At 33.6% G+C, this 22,997-nt stretch overlaps 2 protein-coding genes and 1 long non-coding RNA gene across 4 annotated transcripts; 2 read left to right on the forward strand and 1 right to left on the reverse strand.

Annotated features, from left to right (window-relative positions):
* Nucleotides 1–70: 70 nt before the first annotated feature.
* LOC131956898 (uncharacterized) lies at nt 71–1,160 on the forward strand. Its single transcript, XR_009389008.1, has 2 exons — nt 71–236; nt 814–1,160. It is a non-coding gene; the product is annotated as an uncharacterized LOC131956898 (long non-coding RNA).
* A 1,992-nt stretch (nt 1,161–3,152) lies between these two features.
* Nucleotides 3,153–6,991, reverse strand: LOC131956901 (uncharacterized). The gene is made up of 4 exons (XM_059321528.1): nt 6,909–6,991; nt 6,387–6,746; nt 5,216–5,490; nt 3,153–4,840 (listed from the first exon to the last, which is right to left on the reverse strand). The coding sequence occupies exons 3-4, from the start codon at nt 5,348–5,350 to the stop codon at nt 4,256–4,258; spliced, it is 720 nt and encodes a 239-aa protein (XP_059177511.1). The 5' UTR covers nt 5,351–5,490; nt 6,387–6,746; nt 6,909–6,991; the 3' UTR covers nt 3,153–4,255.
* Nucleotides 6,992–7,558: 567 nt separating this feature from the next.
* On the forward strand, nt 7,559–21,727 carry LOC131956899 (activin receptor type-2A). 2 transcript variants are annotated; one of them, XM_059321527.1, is made up of 9 exons: nt 7,559–7,809; nt 11,287–11,432; nt 11,721–11,955; nt 15,740–16,147; nt 16,353–16,528; nt 16,746–17,008; nt 17,504–17,642; nt 17,953–18,083; nt 18,172–21,727. In XM_059321527.1, the coding sequence occupies exons 2-9, from the start codon at nt 11,348–11,350 to the stop codon at nt 18,448–18,450; spliced, it is 1,716 nt and encodes a 571-aa protein (XP_059177510.1). In that variant the 5' UTR covers nt 7,559–7,809; nt 11,287–11,347; the 3' UTR covers nt 18,451–21,727. The 2 variants fall into 2 exon arrangements, with proteins under 2 accessions (XP_059177510.1, XP_059177509.1); XM_059321526.1 differs by having other exon boundaries at nt 7,560–7,798.
* The last annotated feature ends 1,270 nt before the right edge of the window (nt 21,728–22,997 follow it).

The following is a 22,997-nucleotide window of genomic DNA, read 5'->3' on the forward strand; positions in this document are numbered from 1 at the left end:
CCTGTACTTTAAACAATTACTTGTCTTTATGTACCCTTGTATACTTTTAATTTGTGGATCAACCAGGACATTGTGTTTAGTGTCAACTACAGAGCAGACGAGGAGGTGGGTGTAGCAGAAGCAGAGGAGATTGTTGCACCATGCAAGTGTGACTCACACAAGCAGACGGTTGTTGGAGAATTGAATGCCAAAAAACCTGGCATATACACCCTCTTGTTTGACAACACGTATTCTAGGTAAAACAAATTCAAATTTTAAATGGGGAAAATTTCAACAAAAAATTGATGTTTAATACGGTTGATACAAGCCTATCTTAGCAATCCTGAAAGAGTTGAAAACAGCAAAAAATAAAGACTAGGACAGACTATTGTTTTGAGCTGATGTGTCTGTATTGCCTTCTTCCCACCTACCCCATTAGTAAACATACTAGTGTAGTATTGTAACAGATCAGGTTTAAAGACAATTTAGTTAGTGCATTTAGCTGTAACTGTAGGATTTATGCTGACATAGTTTTATGAAAACAGCTTTGAGATGAATCAGAATTGGGTGAACTAACTGAATTTATTTTGAGCAGTACCTATGTATCAGCAAAAACCATACACCCAGTCACTATTTCCAACACTGAGTATTTGAATAGATATAACCCATGTAAAAAACAAGTAAAAACAAACCATTAGAGCTGCATTAAGTTAAAATAAATACAAAATCTTGCAACTTTTTTTTTGTCCCATTACATTGTTATCATTCCATGTTTTCTATCCCAGTTAATGCTATTTATTTCCCTTGACTGATTTAACCTCTTGTCATCCGCAGGATGACATCAAAGAAGATCCATTATATTTTGGACTTCAAGAAGCAGCCATGAATACATTGTCAGCCCAATGTGCAATAAAATGTTGACCCTTGTAATTGAGCATTACGTTTTAGTGGGGTTTATTTTAACTACATAGATCCTGATAAGATGATCAGACCACTGGCAGACAATTTATAGAACATAGCATCACGTACATTAAATTGGCATTACTAGTCAACTACAGTGCTTAAAATGAATGGGTTCATATCAGCCAGACAATGCTTAGCTTAAAGGATCCGCCTTGTTTGATATTGTCTTCCTCAAAATCCCACCACACCACCACTATAAGGTGTTGGCTTGTTTCCTTGTCATCAGAAAGCTTGTGAAAATAGTCGCTAGTAGTAGTTAGTCTGCCCTGGTGAAAATTATCCAACCTCATAAATAATTTTCCACTAATGTTGTTGAAAATCCCTGTATGTTTATTTTTTTACTTGAAGTTAAAGAATCATTGTAAGATATAATTTATTTATATTTTATGCTGTGAATTATTTTGTGATCTAAATTTTAAAAATTGAACTGTGTTGATGCCATACTGCTACTCCTTGGAAAGGGTTTATTGTCTATGCAATATATCAAACTTTTATGTATATTAAATTGCATTATTATTTATAAGAACTGGAGCCTCTATAATAAAAATATGTGTTTGAACATTCAAACACGGCAACATTTTCATATTTTATGTGCATGTCTAAAAATGTTGTTTTAAAAATCAACCTAGCTAAACAAAGGCTCTGCATTAAGAGCAATATTTGATAAAAGTATTTAACAGACAACCATTGTTTGTTGCACCAAAGTGTAACTATAAATAGCATGTAGTCTAATCTGCTGCAGTGCTCGTCACAATACAAGTTGGAAACAACTGTCACTGAGTAAGCTGCACATTTTAATCTCTGGAACAAACTTTACACAGACATGAAGATGATTGAGCAGACACAAATAACTGAGAATGAAATTTAAAGAAAATTTCAGTTTGTTTAAAAAGTTGTACATACGAGGTAGTGTGCTATCTTTTTACTGCAGAATACTCTTAAGAGCTGATGTTAGCTTTTCCCTGTAATTACAAGTTGGGGCCTTAATTAATTTTCATGTGAGCAATCTGTTGTCTGTGTATGTCTTGTGTACAATTTAAATTTTTAAAATTTGTTTTAAACTTTCTATAATTGTAATATATATATATATATATATATATATATATATATTGTGAGAAATGTGGAAAAAAAAAGTTTGTAAAAATACAAGCAAAACTCATGTTTTAAAGTTATAAGCATCTATTGTTCACTTACTTACAGTGGTGTTGTTAAAGAATTAGAATTGACTTTTATTCAGATTCTATTTGATGACTAAAATTCAAGTAGAGGTTCCAATTATTTATGTTGATGGTGCTGAGGTTTTGTGATGTAAATATTTATGTAAAATAATGTCCAATAATTTCATTCATCAATTCCTACCTTTATCAATATCATCCTCTCCTCCAATAAATTATTGAATATACTCGTGTTATTTCTGTAGCAGAATTTAAATAATCTATTATTTACAAATGTATGGTATTCACTAACATTATGAATCTTGATTTCCACATCAGCTGGTCATTGACTTGTCATGTATGTGTATTGGGATCTGAAGCCTTGTTGATCTGTAACTTGGCCTCAGATTGAGCTACAATTTAAGCACCTTTAACTTGAATAGGGTTATTTACTATAGAATGTAGAGAAAAATGAGTCTGCAAAGTGAAGATGCTTTTTCAGCTATTATGTAGTAACTATAAAATATCACTTTCTTTCAAGCTAGATGGTGCTGGTCATCTCCTAGCAGTGGACACTAATCGTATGAGCCACATAATCTACAGGTTAAGAATCTGGCTGTATACCCAGAAAAAAGGTTAACCTTGATGACCTTGTTTCATTTTTTGGATCAGTATTGTTGGATTTCAATCTCATGCAAATTATTTCACTTGCTATAGTAATCATAAAAAAAGCTGACTCCATTTATCTTATTTCAAAAGTAAAGTTACCATTTTGAAATGGCAATCCATTGGGCAAAGTAGAATTCAACTGTATATCATAGTATATGTGACATGTATGATGGTGGGATAGGTAGATACACTATACCCAACCATCAGAGCTGGGTGATTTCTATGGCATCTAGCCTGAGATTGGAAACACTTTTAGGTTAGCAGTTGTAAGCTCTACCACACGACCATGTTGACCCATAAAAACCATGCCTTGCCAGGACACATTAAGATCTTCAAGATAGCAGCGCTAACTTAGCTCTGAATAATAAATCACAGAAACACAAGGCATTTAATTTTTAAACTTTTTATTTGCTGAACTTTTTCATCCTGTTTATATAAAAAATTTCTTCACAGCCTTGAAACCTGTGAAATTGATGTATGATTGAATCAATACAACAAAAATGATACACTACAGAGCAGTAGCATCTGATATATGGCACACCACAAGAAACAGGGAGGGGAAGGGGTAATAACATTCAATTTCATGAACATTAAAGTTTTTTTAACCTGTTACAATGATAATCATTGATACATCAAATGTTAGGGGCTGAAATCCCAGCTATCAAGCAAAAAAATATTTTAAAAAATTGGCACCCCTGTTAATGAGAAACTAAGTCTTGCGGTGCAGCCGTATGAAATTGAAATAAGATGCCCTTCCCTTATTAATATGACAAAATTTCAATTCCGAGTTAGCCTAGATTAAGTGTTGTATCAGCTGGCAGGAAGGACCAATCAACTTTTACAACAATTCCTGAAAATTCTTTTGAGGTTTAAGACAATTTCTAAAAATTCACGTAAAGCTGCTTTTAAAAAATAATTTAAAAAAAAATAAGTTGGTTTAATAAAGTCTAAATTAACTTTTTTTTATAAAAGTGACAAAAATGAAAGATGAAATGACTTTCCCGGCATTTAACACATTTTTAAAACACAATGATCAAATGGTAAAAAATGCCAAATAGGAAAATCATGTAAGATGGCTGCAAAAGCAGAATAAAGTGCATTGGCTTCACAGTTCGTTATTATAAATCATGATTTACAAGAACCTTTTTTACAGTATTATACAAAAATGTATTGATTAAGCCACCTAACAGTCAAAATATGCTGGATAACTGCACTAAAATAAATAAGCCAATGGCAAAGGAGCAATTACCAGAGTGTCAGCAAGTGGAATATTATAAAAAGCTTTGGATGATACGCCTAGTTTTGTGTAGGAGTAGGCATAAGGTCTAAAATGTAACAATCAACTGGGGAAAATTAAACAAATTGTTGATTGCAACAAGACCTATCTTAAAGATGTAGTAAGAGCCTGGCTTCAAACTGTGAACAGAAACTACAACAGTTATGAACGGTGTACTTGCTGGGTTAATGCCTAAAGGGTGCATCCAAAAAATTTATTTCCCTGTCATCTTAGCTACTAGCTGAGCTTTCAGTTCTTGAGCTAGCTTCTCCAGCTCACTAATTTTCAACCTAAGTTTTTCATTCGCAGCTATTAGCTCTTCTGCTTCTTGGTCCATGTCTGCTATTTTTTGTTTGCGTTGTTCCCGAGATCTTTTAGAAGCCACATTATTTTTCATTCTCCTCACTGATTGTTTATCAGGTTCGTCTCCTTCAACCACCAAACTAGCATCTTGGGTTTCTGCAGTCTCAACAGTGCTATCTACACATTTCTTTTTTACTTTGGATGAATAGTCGTGGTCTAGCTGTGAATCTGATGTTGATCCACTCCTGGCTGGGGCCATAATTTCGAACATACTTGTTTTGAGAACTGCAGTACTGCCTAGCTTTCGTTTTCTATTACCAGATTTTTCTTTTTGTTCAGGTAATGTTTTACTGGTTGAGGCAGTAATCTTAAAATGTGGATCATTGCTAGAATTTGTGGTATCAAATGTTTCAGGGCACAATATTGAAACATTTGATTCCAAGACAGGTCTTTCAGTATCGGCTGTAACTTGAATGTTATCATCAAACAGAGAGTCCTAAGAGATAAAAGAAAAAAAAAAGTTAACATTTTCTTAACCGAAGTTTAGACTAAAATATTTACAAATATTCTTGTCAAGAAACAAAACTGGATTACTTAAAGTTAACAAAGTTAAAAACAACAAATGAAAAAAAAAACCCCACAAACAGATCAGTAGTGTAGTGAACTAGGTTATTTATCCCTTCTAAATATGGAGGGATGTTGATAAATAACATACCTGAATATGCAAATATTCAACTTTTAAATATTAATAAGCACAATTGCCCTGTTCTTTCATTAAAATAACTTCACTGAAACATTAACTTTCTTTTTAAAATTAATAACAAAATGTGTTTCATTTTAAATGTATGGTATATGAAAATATTTTACTCACTTCCATCAAAAATCTATCCAAGTTAACAAATGCATCCAAGCCGTCATCAGCCAATGGGTCAGTTTCAAGGTCAGCAAGAGGGTCTAAGAGATCCCAGTTGTCCATGTCATAAGGCTGGTCGCATTCCAGCTTCATAACAGGATTTAAATTATCATCAATGCTATACAGGGTATTGGCATTTGGTGTAGAAATGTGCTGATCCTGCAGAAAAAGCCCACTGTCGATGTCAGCCGGAAGATTTAAGCTGGTGACATCAAGGACGCCACCAGCAATGCCTAGACAGAAAAAAATATTACATAAATGCCTGTCTTTTAAAAAATGTATTTCATTTTGAAAAAGTATCACTTGAAGCTGGCATCATTCAGCTAGTTTCATACATCCAAGTCAATGTGCTAGATTTTTTTCAAGTTAATTCAGCTTTTAAAAATGCCAAAGACAAATCCATAATTAATAATCCAGGTTAAACAATATTGAAGTAGGCTTACTAAGTAAATAATTTCAGTCAATAAGAAATCTTTGCAGCAACAGAAATATGAACTCACAACGCTGAGTTTTTGAACTATAAAATACTACACCATAATTTTATGGAATTTGGTTTCTTTTTTACAGGTATCAATGTTCCTTTTTATTTAAGGAAAAAAAGTTGGTGACAGAAGAGACTTTACTTAATAACTTCACATATTACTTTGAGAGTAAACAGCCTTTTTATGTACTAAGTCCATTGTTACTAATGTTAGCTATGCAAAATTTGTTAAAGATTTTATGTAGGCCTACTTAAAGCATTTTGGAATTGTATGTCTATCCCCGAGTATTTAAAAAGTGTTGATCTAGATCAGTCAATGCATATTTATTATTGTATAAGAAGACATGGTTAACCATTGCTGCAGGTGGTGTAACAGTATTTGTAAGCTGCTATTTTTAGTAAATGTGGGCTAAAGAAAAATCCTAAAAATAGCACATTGCTAATCCATAAACTTGGACCAAACATAATAATCACATAATGTGTAACACATCAGTTTACTTCTATTACATTCTAAATCTAAAATATAGACCCATTTACACCAAAACGGATAATGAATAATATAATGTAATAAAATAGACCAATGGTGAATGCGGCTGGTGTAGGCCTAGATTTTTTTCTACTATTTTTAATGAGTCCCTGAAAGATTACCTGTGTCAAATAGGCCACATGTCTTCTGAGGCGAACGTGGGGAAGTGCTGGATATCAGAGGAGCCTGCCGTTCCAGAACTCACTTTGATATCCAGCAAATCAACTAGCTCGTCGAGGGTTTGTGGTATTCCGCCCTCTTCGTCATAGAAGCTAAATATTTCGTCAGCTTCCATCATTCTGTCAACACCAGTAGTCGCCTCTGCGGTAGCCGTGGCAGTATAAGATCTAGTTTTCTGTATTTCACTGAAAACTGCTGCTCTATTTAGATCCAGTGTGTGAAAGTGGCAAGGCTGATCAACAAATTCTAACTCCGACAGATTAGTCGCCACGGCTTCGCTGGCTTTCCTACCCCAACACTTTCTGTTTAAAAAGCAGGAAACAAACACAAAAATTGAAAATTGGTAGAAGAAAGGTTCTCGTCTAAAGTTACTGAACATGATGCATACAACATGGGGACACACATAGATCAATAGAAATAAAGGCATAAATAATATTTTTAATACAATAATATTTTAGTCTTACTGTTTACTTCTCTGATGTTACACCCTTCCTGGTCCTCTAGTATTCTGGTCGTCTACGTTGCTAACTTATGGTGCAATACTTTTCTAAATATAGAAAGTGATGAAGTAAACAACCAATCAAATGTAAAGATTGTATCCTTGAAACTATTTTTAACTATAACACAGTTGGGTACTGTGTTTTCATTTTCCTAGTGTAATCAATTTCAGAATTGTTAAATTTTGATTTTAATAGTTTAAATCCATAACACAAAGACCATATTGAAGTGTGCACTGAAAATAGTCACACATATTACAATGTTTTAAGCCTGCCTACCAGCAAAGAGAAATATTTTATTAAAACAAACCTTAACGTAACCGTCATCGAAATAGCAGTTCATTGAACAGCCTAGACTCGCACCGCGGTGTTGAAAACGTTTGCTATTGGATGTTTCTGTTATTGTTAAAGGCCTAGATCTATGTCTTGTATGAATGATACAGATAAGCCTACGAATGAATTAAAAATAAAAACCTATTCAGCATTTTCAGCTTCTTTGACTCAATTTATAATAACTGTTTTTGTTTTAAATATAATTTATTGAAGGAATAAATAGACTACATTTTTTAGTTGAAGTGTGACCATGTTCCACCAATCAAATTTCTAAAGCCTGCTAAATCTCAGAAAACAACATCCGGGGCCTCTGTAAAATAATACGCCATATTGTTCCACCATCAACAATTGTGTTAACGTTGTACAGTTTACATTTTCATAGAACAACAATTATATTGATGTCTTATTTGGTGCTAAAGCCAAGCTTTTGCATCGCAGTTTCGCTTTTTCATATAATGGATTGGCCGACTAGTAGATCTAAATACCTTTTGTTGACTTAAACGATATGCAATTTTGTGCAGACTGTGAGTGAAGTGTACGAGATTTTGCTTGTTTTTTTTTTGTTTTTTTAGTCCTGCTTGCTGTTTTTTTTAATTATTTCAATACATCTAGTCTATAAATGTAGATCATCTATGGATCTAGATATCAAGATCTATTTACTAAATACTTTTTAGATCTATAAAACATTTGTAAGCGTATTTAGGCTCCAGCCAAGTAGTTCTCTAGTTCTAGAGCAGGGGTGGGCAATTGTTTTGGCTCGAGGGCCACTTTGTGGTAGCCGGAGGGGGCGCTGTGTTTAAAATGATTGTATACTTTAGTTAACATGAAAATTCGAAAAAGGCGGCAGGAATCATATTATAGGTGAGATAATCCAGGAGAGGAACCAGACGTTATTATTCACCAGTCAGACTAAATCTTGACTTATGCAATTGAATTAGGTTGAATTATGGATTTTTTAAAATAAAATATTCTGTTATTTCAAATACACCATTAACTTCCTTACCCCTTAAGAGAACATTTGACACCACATTTAAATATCTAGCTTACTCGGTTGACGAGAAAAGAGAGAATTTGAAATTTTTCCGATATTGGAAAATGAAAGACAAAACCGCGTTTTATCCCCTCGACCGGCATAACATTACGTCGTGGACTTGTGTCCACGAGCTTTTAATTCCCGCCATGGTAATTGCGTCAGCTTAGGTTATTTACTCACCGGAAAATAACAAAAAGCAACTGGTTGATAATAAAACTAGATCTAGTTATTTTATTATTTATTAAATTCTACTCTACATGTTATTCATACCATTTTATGAAGTAATGAACACCTGCATAAATCAAATGACCATAATAAATATTTTTATTTCAAATAATAAATATGCATAAAATAATATGATAGTAATTGCTAAGATAGTTTATAAATACAAATACATTTTACACTCAATCACATTATATTGAGTCAACAGTGTGGCAGCTGAGGTTCATACATGGTATTAGTGTCCCCTTTTTTTTTACATTACATTTTTTTTCATCTTGAAAACATGACGTATGTGATTTTTTTTTAAAAATAAAATCTCCAAACATCGTCACTCGCGTGATTGCTTGCTTATGTTTACTATCCTGTGGATGAAAAATCCCACCACGGTCGCGGGGTCACCGTGACCTATACTACACGTCATAGAATGAACACGCGTACACGAGATGGTCGGTGTCTTCACTTTTCTCTCTCTTCCCCCCCCCCCTTTTTCAAGCGAATTGAATAACAGACCTACTTCCCTACTTCTGGTCATTTTTTTTTTAAAGTTCGGTCATTTTTTTTAAAGTTCACATATCAGGCATGCTAGACAGCCAGCTGTATAAAAAAAAATTTAACTAGATCTACGTCTAGCTTAAAAAAATAAATAAATAAACGCTTAAAATGCCCGTAAACAGATTATTTAGTGCCAAAAAAAAAAAGGCAGCTGAACGAGCATTTTTTTAAAAAATACGCAGCAATGAAAAGGGCTAACGGCCGATCAATTAAGTCTAAAAATCGCCCGTAATTAGGCCTAGCTCTGAAAAAGGCCACTGAACGAGCATCACTGATTATATAAACGAATAGGCCACGCAGCTTTGACGAGGTTAACCACCGGTCACAAATGCAGCAACTGTCGGCCCACAGTGAAGAAAAAATCAATATACTAATAAAATTACTAATACAACAATAATGTCCATAATTTTACTTTTTCCACACATGCTACAATTGAATTATAATTAAAATACTAGACTTAACAGTTCATTCCGTAAAAAACAAAAACTAGTTGTTTCAGTCTGGCAACTAGCGTAGCAATGACGTCATGATACTAAAAATAGCGGATAGAAATGTCAGCGTGGGTACCCCATTTTGGGATAAGATTTTGGAAACCAGAATCAATAATAATGTAAATATACAAGGTAAATATCTCAATTATATATTAATTTAGAGGAGGTCGGGCCGTTTTTCCCGGAGGTCGGTCGTTTTTAGCGGCGGTTCAGTTTTTACGGAGAGCGCTCCACTAGAAATCCTCTCATTATTTACAACAACAAATCTCTCGATTTTTTCTGGCATTCTAAGGCATATTATCCATTTTATTAGCATTCTGCATTAAAATAATGATGAGAATTTGCGAGATTAACAGTTTTTTCATTTGTCGTGGATGGGACCCCTAAAATAAACGTAAAAACCGTCTAAAAACGACGCGTGACGTTTCAGGGTCAGAGGTCAATCCAGCCATCTAAGCAACGCGCCTGACTAATTGAATTGATTTCAATCATGAATCATCCCTCCCTAATAAACTTTTAATAAAGGGAATCTGCGAAACTTGCCTTCACCTGCTTGCCTTGCAAATAGTTTTGCATTGAACACAATGAAACATTTTCAAATTTTCTTCTCACATCAGGACACAATACGCTTGCACACTCAACCATGCACTGCTTAACAAACTCGCCATCCCAAAAAGGTTTGGTGCTTAACAAACTCGTCATCCCAAAAAGGCTTGTTGCGTTTGCAAGGTTTTACGGCTACCATGAAACTACCAGAGAAATATTTGTGTCCATTCTTCATTAAACACACAGGATTCATCACCAATTATTCGCTTTTTTGGAAGTTTTTAAATTGTACTGATGCATAGACAAAACTCAAATAAACTGTCAAATGGAATAATGCATATTTTCACTGCCTGCACATTGACATAGCCGCACTAATGGGAAAAAAATGAGACAAACTTTCTGTCGCGGACAAGAAGCAAATCTCAGTTCAAGGCGGGCCGCACTTTGCCCACCCCTGATTTAGAGAGTACCTTACAATCTGCCAACACAGATCGAGCAAAAAAAAAAATGGAAGCCTGATTTAGAGTCTCATAGTTTTTCTCACTAAATCTAAAATTTACTCAGTTATCAAATTAAAAAACACTGTTTAGGCCTAATTATTTATTGTGCTTTCAAATTTGCAAACGCCTAATTGATTTCATGAATTTTAATTAGGCTAATTATATTATTTTCACTGGTCTTCAATGATAGACTTTTATTAGGCTAACTAATGCTTACATTATTAAGATTTAAGATTCCTGATAAATTAAATATTAGCATTGGGTCTAGGCTTACATTAGTAAAAGAAGGACGCATGGACTAGGACATGTGTGCTGTGCTCGCCTTGTGGTGGGCGATGCTTCTCTCACTGACAAAACATTAGTTAGGCCTCTTTTTTCTCTAAGAAGGTCGGTTACATCTCTGATATACTATCTTTGGCTTATAGTTAATAATCTTTATTAGAAATAAAAAAAAGTGCCTCAGAATTATTATAACTGTATAGTATTGTATGCTGTTTTCTACTCAACTATGAAATGGCATAGTTAAGTCAGGATTTTGAATTATGTGTAATTTATTGAATGATTACTTTTGGAAATCTTTTTCTTTTTAATTAAGGCATGATCAGCTTACTTTTAATTGTTAAAGCTTGTTCTTATCAAACTATTTCTATTTTGTTTTTCTTTTTCAGATGAAGTTATCCTAAACAAACTGCCTTTTAGTAAATGGTAGTTTGTATTTGCTAATACAAGATGTTGTTTGTCAATTCCTACTTTGTAAACTGTAACTGGATGTTGCTGTCATTAGTAATTCTTCTTGGCATCTCACCATATTGTTGTAAGTGCTTCTTCTTAATATGAGATTTCAAGCTGTTTTTTTATGATGCATAATAATCAATTTATGCATATTATTATTATTTATTATCGCCCTATTTTATTTATTTAAAACATTATTTTATAATACCCCGTTGATTTCATGAAATGAATTAAAAATTGTTAAAAGGAATAGGCTATAGATAGGTCATTATGGAATAGAAATAAGCACAGCTAATTTTTAAAACAGAACAAGTTGATTAAAATGTTTAGCACACAAAATTTTAATCTGATAATGATTTTTTATTTTTAGCTTCAAAATTCCATAAAGGAACTACCAAATGTGAAAAATATGATCGTGAGCAGTGTCTGGCAGGCACTGGTCCCTGTACACCAACAATAGAGGAATGTGCCAATACTACAGCCAGCAACAAGGCTTCAGTAGATGATCCATATAACTACATGCTTTGCTTTGCTTCATGGCTGCCAGTCAACACTTCTGCGGAAGTAATACCAATTAAAAAGGGCTGCTGGATGAATGATGAAAAGTAACTAAAAAGCATTTGTTATATTTTAAAGATTTTTCAGTTCCACTTATATTAGATATTAGCAGGGTTGCCACTTTTCTGGGATATGCCGGATTTCTGAATTTGAGAATAATATTGTTTATCCCTTTCTGGATTTGCAAGATTTGTGTTTTAAAATTTCCATGTTTGCAGTTGGAAAAAAATTAAAATTGTTTCAAGCTTGAAAGTTTTGGCATTCTAGAAATTATCATCATGACTCCCGCTTATGGTCCTTTCTGCCTTTCACACACATGTAAATGGCACAATATCAACTGCTGTGTAAACCTAGGATTATCACAATCACTATGTCGCCTTTGTCTACCCTACATCACCTGGACATTTTGGTCACTGTGACCGTAGATTACTCTTGTAGGTTTATCCTAACTTACCGTGACCTCACATTATAGTGTACTGTTGGCTTTAGATCTGAAACTATTAATGTTATGCAATTAACTAAACAAAATAGGATAGCCTGCTATGATTTAGTCCAGGGTTATAGTTCAGACCTACTGCCAAATTTTGAAGATATTTCTATACATTTCTGTAATACAGTAGAAGAAAAGTGTGACTACTTACACTATAAAACAAAGTATTAGTAACATAAGCCATTGTTTTATATTGTGTTTTATGTGCATGTGGGGGGGGGGGTCTAGATTATCATTAACATTCTTGGGTACAGGGTTCGTACGCTGTCTGGAAAGTCTGGAAAAAGTCTTGAATTTAGAAAAGTGAATTTAAGACTTAAAAAAGTCTGGAAAATCGCTAGTTTTTGGGCTGGATTTTTTAAAAGTCTGGAAAAAGTCTGGAATCCAGTTTTAGAAACAAAACTTCGAAGTCCATATTTTCCAAGTTAAAAAATTGCTATTTTTAGGTGAAATTACTCCAATTTTTTCCCCGCGCTTTTGCGCGGGTTTACACTGTTGTGACTTTTTTCGCTGGTTCGCAGAAAAAAAAACGGATGCTCAGTTGCTACGTCATTGGAAGAGGAGGGGAAGGGAGGGAAGAGATATTTTGTGTTGCGACTGACCGTGTGAATGTGTTACAAGTATTTAAAATTAAATTTAATGAAAGAATGATCGCCTTCAGAATTGTTAGGCTCTCGATTTTACCCGCTATTTTTCATTTTTTAAGTTTGCACGCAGACAGTCATAACAAAAAAATGATGTGGGAGGTGTATGAATGGTAGTTTAGATATAATGTATTTGTCTCTGAGGGTCATCCGTTTATGACATCCACAAATTTTTCGGATTTTAACCCCCCCCTCCCCCCCCCCCCACCTTCCACACGCGTTCACTTACTTTGGGTTAATATTAACATTTATAAGATTAATAAGTCGCGAGGCCTCCTTGGGTTCATACCCGTATTTCTGTTTGCTTCAGCTGTCGCTTACCAAAGACGTACTAATTTTATTTAGGAGTCGTCCATAAATGACGTCACACTCAGAAAAGTCGGGAGGAGGGTTTTATAAAGTGTGACAACATGCTCTTGCAATAATGTTAGGGTGATATAAATACAGTGTTTTGTTTACACGCTGGGATGGTTTTTAAAACACAAGCATAGATTTCAATGCTGACGATTAAAGCTAGACTACCCCGCCCCTCCTTGTAACTACGGTCACTTGTGTGAACTCACCGTGACCCCAAGTTTGTAGTTGGTACTGCTTGGTAAGGAGGGTGGGGGGTATAAGTCACATCTCAGTTCATGTTATGACGTATTAAACAGGCATACTGAAGCCTAGACTACTATGACCTCACAATGACCCCTTCACCGTGTCTTGTGGTTGTGGGGGGAAGGGGGGAGGAGGATACCGGCAATTTTTTTTTATTGCAGACCCGTTCCTCAGCTATAAGTAGTATAAGTGTATAAGCATAAACAGTGAGTGATGTGGTTACAGCCTGCAGAATGTTTTTTTTTTTTTTTTTGCTCCAATTTTTTCTTTACAAGTAGCCTATATTAGGCTACTTAACAAGAGCAGACCTAAATTAATACATTACGTTAGTATTCTTTAAAGTAATTAACTCTCACTATTATGCAATACCATTTTAATAATAGTTTAATTGAAAACATAAGCATTTTGATCATGAACAGATTAATAAGTCTAATGTTTAAAACAAAATAGCTGCATCATTTTAATCAATTATTTTAATTGTTAAAACTTTAGGTGGAGTTGAGTAGGCAAACTTAGAAAAGTGATTTTCTGTCAATTTGGCTAGAGAAAGTTCAATATAATTATATCTCAACTGCCTAAAATAAATGTCAATTTAGTACAAGTAATTATGAGAGTACAAATGGTGCATCATTTTATAAATTATTCGCGAACACATTATCTGTATAAAGTCTGGAATTTTTCCAAAAAAGTCTGGAAAATGTCTGGGAAAAGTCTGGAATTTCATTTTGAAAAAGTAGTACGAACCCTGTGGGTAGGGCTAGAGATGGACCTAAGATTGTAAACTTATTTGGTTGTATGCACAATCATTTAAATATTAATTTTCATTTGAAGGTTGTTACAAAGATAATAACCATTTTAAAGGAATGTAGGCCTATAGTGAACATGATGTGAATAAAAATCTAATACTATAATGGGCTACGTTCGCACATCTCTCTCTCTCTCTCTCTCTCTGTCCGCAAAAAATTTTCGCCGGACATCACGTCAGAAACGGCAGCGATATATGGAGAACTTTATACGGACTTTTGTTGAAAATAATATGTTAGATGTTTTAAATGTATAACCACAATTTTATTTAAAGAAGAAAAATAAAAAATCAAGGCGTATTCGAATATAGAGAAACAGTATTATTTATGCAACCGGAAAAGCATTAATAGATGTGTAAAAGAACGCATAAAACTGTGACGACACTATTGCTTACTAATGACGTCATCTGCCGTGTTTAAAATAAAAAAGAAATGAACTATTTCATTCAAATTTGATTTAGATCTATGTACACTATGAAATGTATACAATACAATTTTTCCGGCCTAAACTCATAACATTTATTTATACAAAATCTTTGTTTGGAACTGGCTAATTTGGGATAAAAAAATTAATTTGAAAGAATAGGCATATTCGCGTAAGTTAAGATTTTAAAATACGTCTTTCATTCTCTGTATTTTATAAGGTGCCTAAATAGCGGAGATGTTAGTGTACTATAAAACCACGCAGGTGGTGCGGGTTCGAGACCCACCAAGTCAACTTGGTTAATGTATTTTTTTTTTATTTTGCTCGGACTAAACTTAAAAAAAAAATTCAATTAGGATTCTAGATCTAAATTGTCGGGTGTCCGATAAGGCACTTCCCGGCGCCGCAGGCGCTTCAAATTTGGCAGGATCTTGCCTTGGGGCGACATAACACGGGGGCCGGTTGGCCGAAAAGTCTACGATGAGGGGGTCAAAACTGACCTCGACTGACCGGTACCTTATATGAGCCATAAATCGAAAAAAAATGTCCACGGAGGAACCTCTTCATAACTCTTGAGGTCGTAGACCGACCCTCGGGCGAATTAATTAAGCATTCAAATTCTCAATGTTTTCGAAAGCCTAAGCGAAGCTGGGCAGCATGCCTAGTAATGAAATAATTGTCCATTTTATTTTAAAGTTCGAAATTAAGTTTCAAGGTTTTAAAAATTTCACATTTTAGTTTCAGGATTGGTAAAATTTTGGGATTGATTTTCAGGATTCACTTAAAAAATGAGTGGCACCCCTGTACCAGTTAAATATCATGTGTAAATGTACCAACTTGCTTTTCAAAACAGATTACTTTCTTCTTTAGGTGTTACAACCAAAAAGAATGTGTTGAGTATAAAGATATTGCACCGGTTTTTTTCTGTTGCTGTGATGGTGACTTATGTAATGAAAAATTTTACCATCGACCAATTGAAATAACTTCAAATAGTGACACCGGGGTACCAGGGCCTGAGATTTTAAGACGAGCGGGAGAACAGCAGCTGATCAGAACAGTTCTTTACTCAATTGTACCTATAGTAGGATTCGTTATATTAGTTGTTACACTATTCTTTATGTGGCGCCGGCATCAGCGTCATATGGGCCACACTCAGTTGCCGACTGTGGATCCCAGTTTAGTTCCAACACCTTCTCAGTCGTCTCTTAACCTGCAGTTGCTGGAACTTAAAGCAAGGGGCCGCTACGGTTCTGTTTGGAAAGCTCAGCTACCAGATCAGTAAGTTCTTGTGTTAAGAAAAATTTAGTGCACAAAATTTAATCAACCTACTGTTCAACAGTCACTCGAACAGACAATATTCTTAAGAAAGCCAATACTACATTTAAAATGGTTTAAAATATTTACCTTGTACATTACTTGATAAGCTCAACTGTTGTGCTATAAGAAACAAAATGTTTAAAATGACTGACCTCTTTTTCCTTAGATATGTGGCTGTCAAGATTTTTCCTCTTCAAGACAAGCAGTCATGGATGGCTGAGTTGGACATATACAATCTTCCACAAATGAAGCATGAAAATATCCTTCGATTTATTGCTTCAGAAAGGAAGGAAGATAACTTAACTACTGAATTATGGCTCATTACAGAGTTCCATGAAAAAGGTAAATTCTAAATTTATCTCCATCTTTGTTTCACATAAAAATGGTTCTTAATTATAAAAACAGTGTGTCATAAATCACTAAAGTTTTTTGTATTTGGCCAACCAATATAAAAAAAATAATCATTACAGTTATTGTTTCTGCTTAATGTTTACATAGGTTATAATAGTATTAAATGCACCAAAACATTTAACTATTCCCCTTTTGCTTTACTTTGCAGGCTCTCTTTGTGATTTCTTGAAAGGAAACACAATAACATGGGCACAGCTATGTCACATTGGTTACACCATGACTCGTGGTTTAGCATACCTGCATGATGAAATCCCATCTCTAAATCACATGCATTCTAAACCAGCTGTTGCTCATAGAGATTTCAAGAGCAAGAATGTTCTACTGAAACAAGACCTCACAGCTTGTATAGCTGATTTTGGGTTGGCTCTAAAATTTGAACCAGGGAAAGGATTCAATGAAACCCATCCACAGGTACTGAAAAACGATTTAAAAAATTACTTCTAGGACCTTACTAATCATGTTAACACTTTAAAAAAAATCCCCATAAAACTCTGTCATAGCAGGTTAGACATTTAGATGTCTAATTCTGTCTTGTATCCTAATGGTCATGCACATTGTGCAGGATCTGAGTGACATTTAATCTTTTTCTATATGTAGTTATGTTGATGGTATACCCAGTTAGAAAACCCATGCCAATAATTTTCTCTATACTTATTTTTTGCAAAATTATATTGCCAATTTTAACGGTTGGGTGAATTTGTTATACTAAAGAAAGTTACATTCTTTGTGCCAACAAAAATATCAAGCTTCACAATTGTTAATATTGATGATTCAACAACTGGTTGGGTGTAGTGGCTAGTTATTACATTATTTGTAGCATATAAGAGGTAGGATGGTGAATAAAAAGAGTTTTGTACTTAAAGAATACATTTGTTGTGTATTATATATGTTTCTTGTTTGTTTTAGGTGGGTACTAGACGTTATATGGCACCTGAAGTCTTAGAAGGGGCGATTTGTTTCAACCGTGACTCATTTCTTCGCATTGATATGTATGCATGTGGACTAATTATATGGGAGCTTATGACAAGGTGTTCCTCAGCTGATGGTAAGAATCAAGTGCATAGTTACTGATTTTAATATGGCCTTACATTTATACGTAGTGTTAAAAAAATTTGTTACATTGATTTTTAAAAATAAATACATCTGGATTTATTTAATTGAAAACAGCTCGGAGAAAGAAATTCAAAGTGCTTATGTGCCTGTCTTTTCTCTTTATTTCTCTATCCTTCTGAATACATTTTAGTTATATAACTTACTGAGTTTTTTCAGTAGGCTCCAACACATTGAACAACTTTTGTTTTGCTCGCAATATGCATTTTACACCCCTTACTTCAGTAAAAATATTTAATTTTAAGGTCCCGTTGATGACTATCGACTACCCTTTGAAGCAGAAGTAGGTCTACAACCAACATTAGAGGAAATGCAAACTTTGGTAGTGACTCGTAAAGAAAGACCGGCTCTTAATCCAATTTGGCAGAAGCATCCGGTAAGTATAGTTATGAAAGTTTCTGATGATTATTATTGTTCTTTTTTTTTAGTTCTCTATACAATATGCCTAATTTTTCTCCCTCCAGGGCCTGTACAGTCTCATTTCTACAGTAGAAGAATGCTGGGATCAGGATGCTGAAGCCAGACTGTCAGCAGGATGTGTGCATGAACGCATCTGCCACCTGTCACGTACTGTCAATTCAGGCAGCACAGGGTTACCTGTAGACCATTCTACCACACCCCTCCTCACCCCTCTGCTCCAACACATAAACACTTCTACAAACGTGCCTAACACTGCAATTATTGATGTTGGCAGTGGAAGAGACACTCAGGCATCCACAGCCCCGAATTATAATTCTTGTTGAGGGTGGAGCATACTCATGTAGATTGGTATGATTAAATGTGCCATCATCCACTTGATGGTGGTGAGGAGAATCTTCCTTTCAAGCAATCAAGTTATAGAGGTGTTGAACTTTTCTGAAGGAACTCTTTTTCATCTATGGAGAAGATAGTGGTTTTTTTTTTTACTTATTAAAATAGAGCTTGTCATTGACAGTCTATTTTGGGACAAGGCTAGAAACAAACATGACCTCTTCATTGTTGAAACTATGAAAACAGTTGATGCAAAAAATGACATGATCACTTGCTGTTGATAATTTTGGAACTTTGTTGATTTACTAAAGCATTGTCTCATGCTAACCTGTTGTTTTCTGACTTGTTGCTACACACAATCAAGATAGAAATTTCTTCCATTCAGTCGTCTGATCAACTTTTTCAAATAAAATATTTTTTCATGTACAGTAGTTAGGAAATTCGACCGATTTATTTTGTTCTATAACCAATGTGTAAAAAAACAGTTATCAATGCACTTTTAAGGTTTTAAAATTTCCTTTTAGCCAAGATTGTTTGGCAACTAACATTTCATCTATGAAGCACCAAGGAATCAATTAGTGTAGGAATATCTAATTTAATGCAACAAAGGTAATTCCACTGGAGGCCTTTCTTTTACTTCAGCAGCAATTTTCTTTATTTTAGTTGTGGTGTAAATGTAATGCTAGTCATCATTAGGAAGTTATGTCCAGTTGATGGCAAGAGCAGTTGCTTGTCTTTGCTGAAAAGTAATGATCTAGCTGACAGCAAGAAGAGTTGATCATCTCAGGGTCTTGAGAATTTTTATCTCAGGATTGTTTCATGTTGGTCTTGGATTATATTTAAAAAAAAACGCTAACAAATGCACCTCTTAATTAACTATTAATATAAATGTCTAATAGTTTAAAGTGAAACAAAAAAAACATTTTGCTTAAGTTTTATTGTAAACAATACATGCTATGTATCTGTAATGTGATTTATTAATTTGTAACTAGTTATTAATTTCCTATCATTATTAGATTTGTAATGTATTCAATTATTAACCTGGAGGAAAAAGTAGTCTTTTTAAATTATAAGCAAAGAATGCATGATGTGTTTAAATTATGTCATTAAGGATCAATATTTTAACACATAAAAACCTGTTTGAATAATTTTTAGTAATAATAGGGACTGCTATGTATTGTACAGAATATAATGAATGAGTAGTTGGTGTAATTATGTCTTTTTGCTAAAGCTAGCCCTATCTCCTTCCTTCAGTGTGCTTGTGTGCCTGTTGTTGAATTTGCTGATTGCCATTTCATTGATGGTGTGCTCATGAAATAATTTTATTTGAAATCTTTTTTTACATTAATATAAAAAGCTGAGTTTTCTATATCTTAACTAAGACCCTCCCCTTTTTATGTACAATCAGTGATGAGCTTCAATCCTATTTTGTAGTTAAAAGCAAATAGTGTTATTGAAACCAAATAGTGAGTGATGTTGTTATGCAAACATCTGCAACTAAAAAAAAACAACAAAAAAATGGATAAAACTACCTCATTATTTGTGCTTGCATTCATTATGTTTTTATACTATTGATGTAACTAAATGCTTTTATTCAAACAACTTGTTGGTGTGTTGATCTTTGGTTGTACCTTGCAAGAATTGTCATTGTAGAATATTGTACATTTGTTTGAAAAAAAAATTTCTGTTGAGCTTTACCCCATTGGTTGTATAAGAAAATGTAATAGGGCAGACTTATTTTATTTTGTTTATATCCCATTAGTAGCTTTGACTTCCTTGCCCTTCCCCCAAAAATACTTGTTGAATGCTGCTCATTGTAAACATTTGATAGTGTTCCACTAATAGATCCATGACTGAGAATGTTTTCAACATGTTTAGAAAGTTGAGAAATGTTGGAACATTTTATCATGAAAGGTGTATAATTTAATTTAGATGACTGTGTGAATTCCATATGTGGCTACACTGTCATTGTTTCTACTGCCAGTGTAAAAAATTAGTTTATATTCTTACCCATGCCAGTGTTTTCATCATCTCAGTTAAGTGTCAAGTCAGTGGCTGCTGAATAATAACTTGTCTGTAGCTTGTTTACTTATTAAGCAGAGCATTGAGAACCATTGGCTTGAACACACTTTTATACCATGTTATGGTTAACTTGAGTGGTGAAATGCTAGAGTGTTGTATACAGTATTGTGCCAGTGTAATCCTAGCATTTTGTTCTAGTTTAGAACCACAAGCTGTTTTTATTCATGTCAGTCCATAATGCAGTTTAGGTGCTGCATTGAACAAAGCAACTTGAGAAGATGAATGTTTAACTGATCACAGCTTTTTAAAACTTTTTAAATGTATTTGTTCTGTTGATTTTATAACCTAATGTTTTGAAGTTCTGGAGTTAGTTTTAAAGATACAATTTATATCCACAATTTTATTTGATTTTTATCAGAGCTGATCCCACTAACATAACTTTTCTGGTTTTTACCCCATACAATTTCAGGATTTTATATTTTAAAATTAGAAGAAAATGTGTTTGTTTTATAAAGCAAAGAGGCTAATTTAATAATCTGCTAATATGTAATAACAGCATATATCTCTGTATGTTACATTTTTATTACACATTTTTTACACTTTTTAAACAAACTCTCTCTTGCTCGTAATTTCAGAAAATTGTCGTTTAAATAAATGTAGAAAATGAAAAAAAAAGTTTCCTGCTAATCTAGTATGAAAATCTATTTTTACGCATGGACAACTATGGTTGTGTTGCAATTTTTAGTTTTTTTTGTTAGTAATAATTATTTAATTGCTAACCAACAATTCTATTAAAATGAGTATATCAGTAAACTGTAGAATTGGGATAATGGCTATTTAGCATGTCTCGTTTCTAAAGTCTGATTAAGAAACTACAAGGTCTGTTTTCAATTCCTAAATATTAATAAAAAAAATTTTAAAAATTTAATTGCAGTTTCCCACTGTTGGTTAAGGAAGTAAAAATACCAGCTTTAAGAAAACTAACTTAAGTTATGCCTAAAGATGAATATTCCTTACCTTCTGTGTTGCAAATGCAAATGACTTTGCTCATTGGCATCTTAATTTGTGGATGTTCTTTGTGTGACCATTTCTATTGAGATATTGTGTGAGGAGTTGGCACCATATCAAATGTCATGTGACTTTGATGGATGTTGTATAAAAGTATGTCACCCCTGTAACAGTGTTTTTGTTAGACTGTAAATAGAAATGTAATTATGTACAATGTGTAAACATGATTTTTAAAACATCTGCTACAGAGTTTTGTTTTTTATTTCATAGCTTATTAAAACATTACAATGCTGTTAAGTAATTGTAATGGTAATATAGTATGTTGTGATTCTTAACCATGATACAGTACATTGTCATTTGTAGCCCTGCAACTAATCCAAAAATTAATTAAATAGGACCAACTGGTATAATATTTTTGAAGTAGTATAGCACTGGTCTTTATGAAGGCTTTCTCAAGGTCACATTGAATTTTATAGGCCCACTTATGATTTCAGTTTTTAAACTTCTTTATAGTCTGTTGAGCATCAGTCTATATTAGTTATGCTCAAGACAACTACTAATTCTTCTAGAAATTTTACTTATTACCTTGCCTTTCTAATTTTATACTATAAAAAACAGTGAAGTAAACAAAAAAATTTATTAAGTTCAATTTAAAAAAAAATGCTTATTATATTGCAAAAAAAAGGGCAGTCGAGTTGACGAGAATCCTTCCATGTTCATGTTGACATGGATAAAAAAAAATGTTTTTGTTAAAAAAAAATTGAAACAAAGCTTGTATCAGTAATATGCTAGTTGCTTATGTAGAGAACTTGAAAATAAATAGCTACATTGCTACTTATTTTCATCAAGCCTTAACTATAACCTGAAGTTTCACTTTCATAAGCTAAGCTTTATTTGGCTGTATAGAAACTTTGATCAGTCTTCTTAAAACCTCACTTTCTAGTAATTTGAAGTTAAAACTTTGCTAATGAAATTTTTAATTGTTAAAGAACATGGCCTAAATACTAAATATACCATGATCTCCCCTAAACTTTCTGGGATATTCTTATATAAGTCAGACTACAGGGGATGTCAACTCGGGATGTAGACATGATTTTTAAACCATTTTTTTTGTTGCTTAAACTTTTAAAAATAGAATAGAATGGTAGAACAAAGAATTGTGCATCAATGAACAGCAAACAATGTATGTATAATAGTGCAAAATATTAGTACTTCATAAATTGATGAGGTTTTTTTTTAGAAATTTGAAATGGCTTAAAGTACTAGATCTACTTCCTGTCAACAGAAATTACTCAAAATTTGAAGGCAGAGATTTAGATCTTTAGTTGATCTATCTGAAAGAGTACTCAAGTTATTGGCTTTTGAAAATCTAGAAGTAGAATAAGTTCCACTTCCGGTTAATGGGCATTGCTGAAAAGTTGATACAGAACTACAAATTTCATTTAATACTTAGATCTATATATGAAATTTCACTAACCTAGCTGTTACAGTACTTAAGTTATTGTGTTCA

Source organism: Physella acuta, unplaced genomic scaffold (assembly GCF_028476545.2).
Source record: "Physella acuta isolate Inbredline_101_S28 unplaced genomic scaffold, ASM2847654v3 ptg001183l, whole genome shotgun sequence".
NCBI classification, from domain to species: domain Eukaryota; kingdom Metazoa; phylum Mollusca; class Gastropoda; family Physidae; genus Physella; species Physella acuta.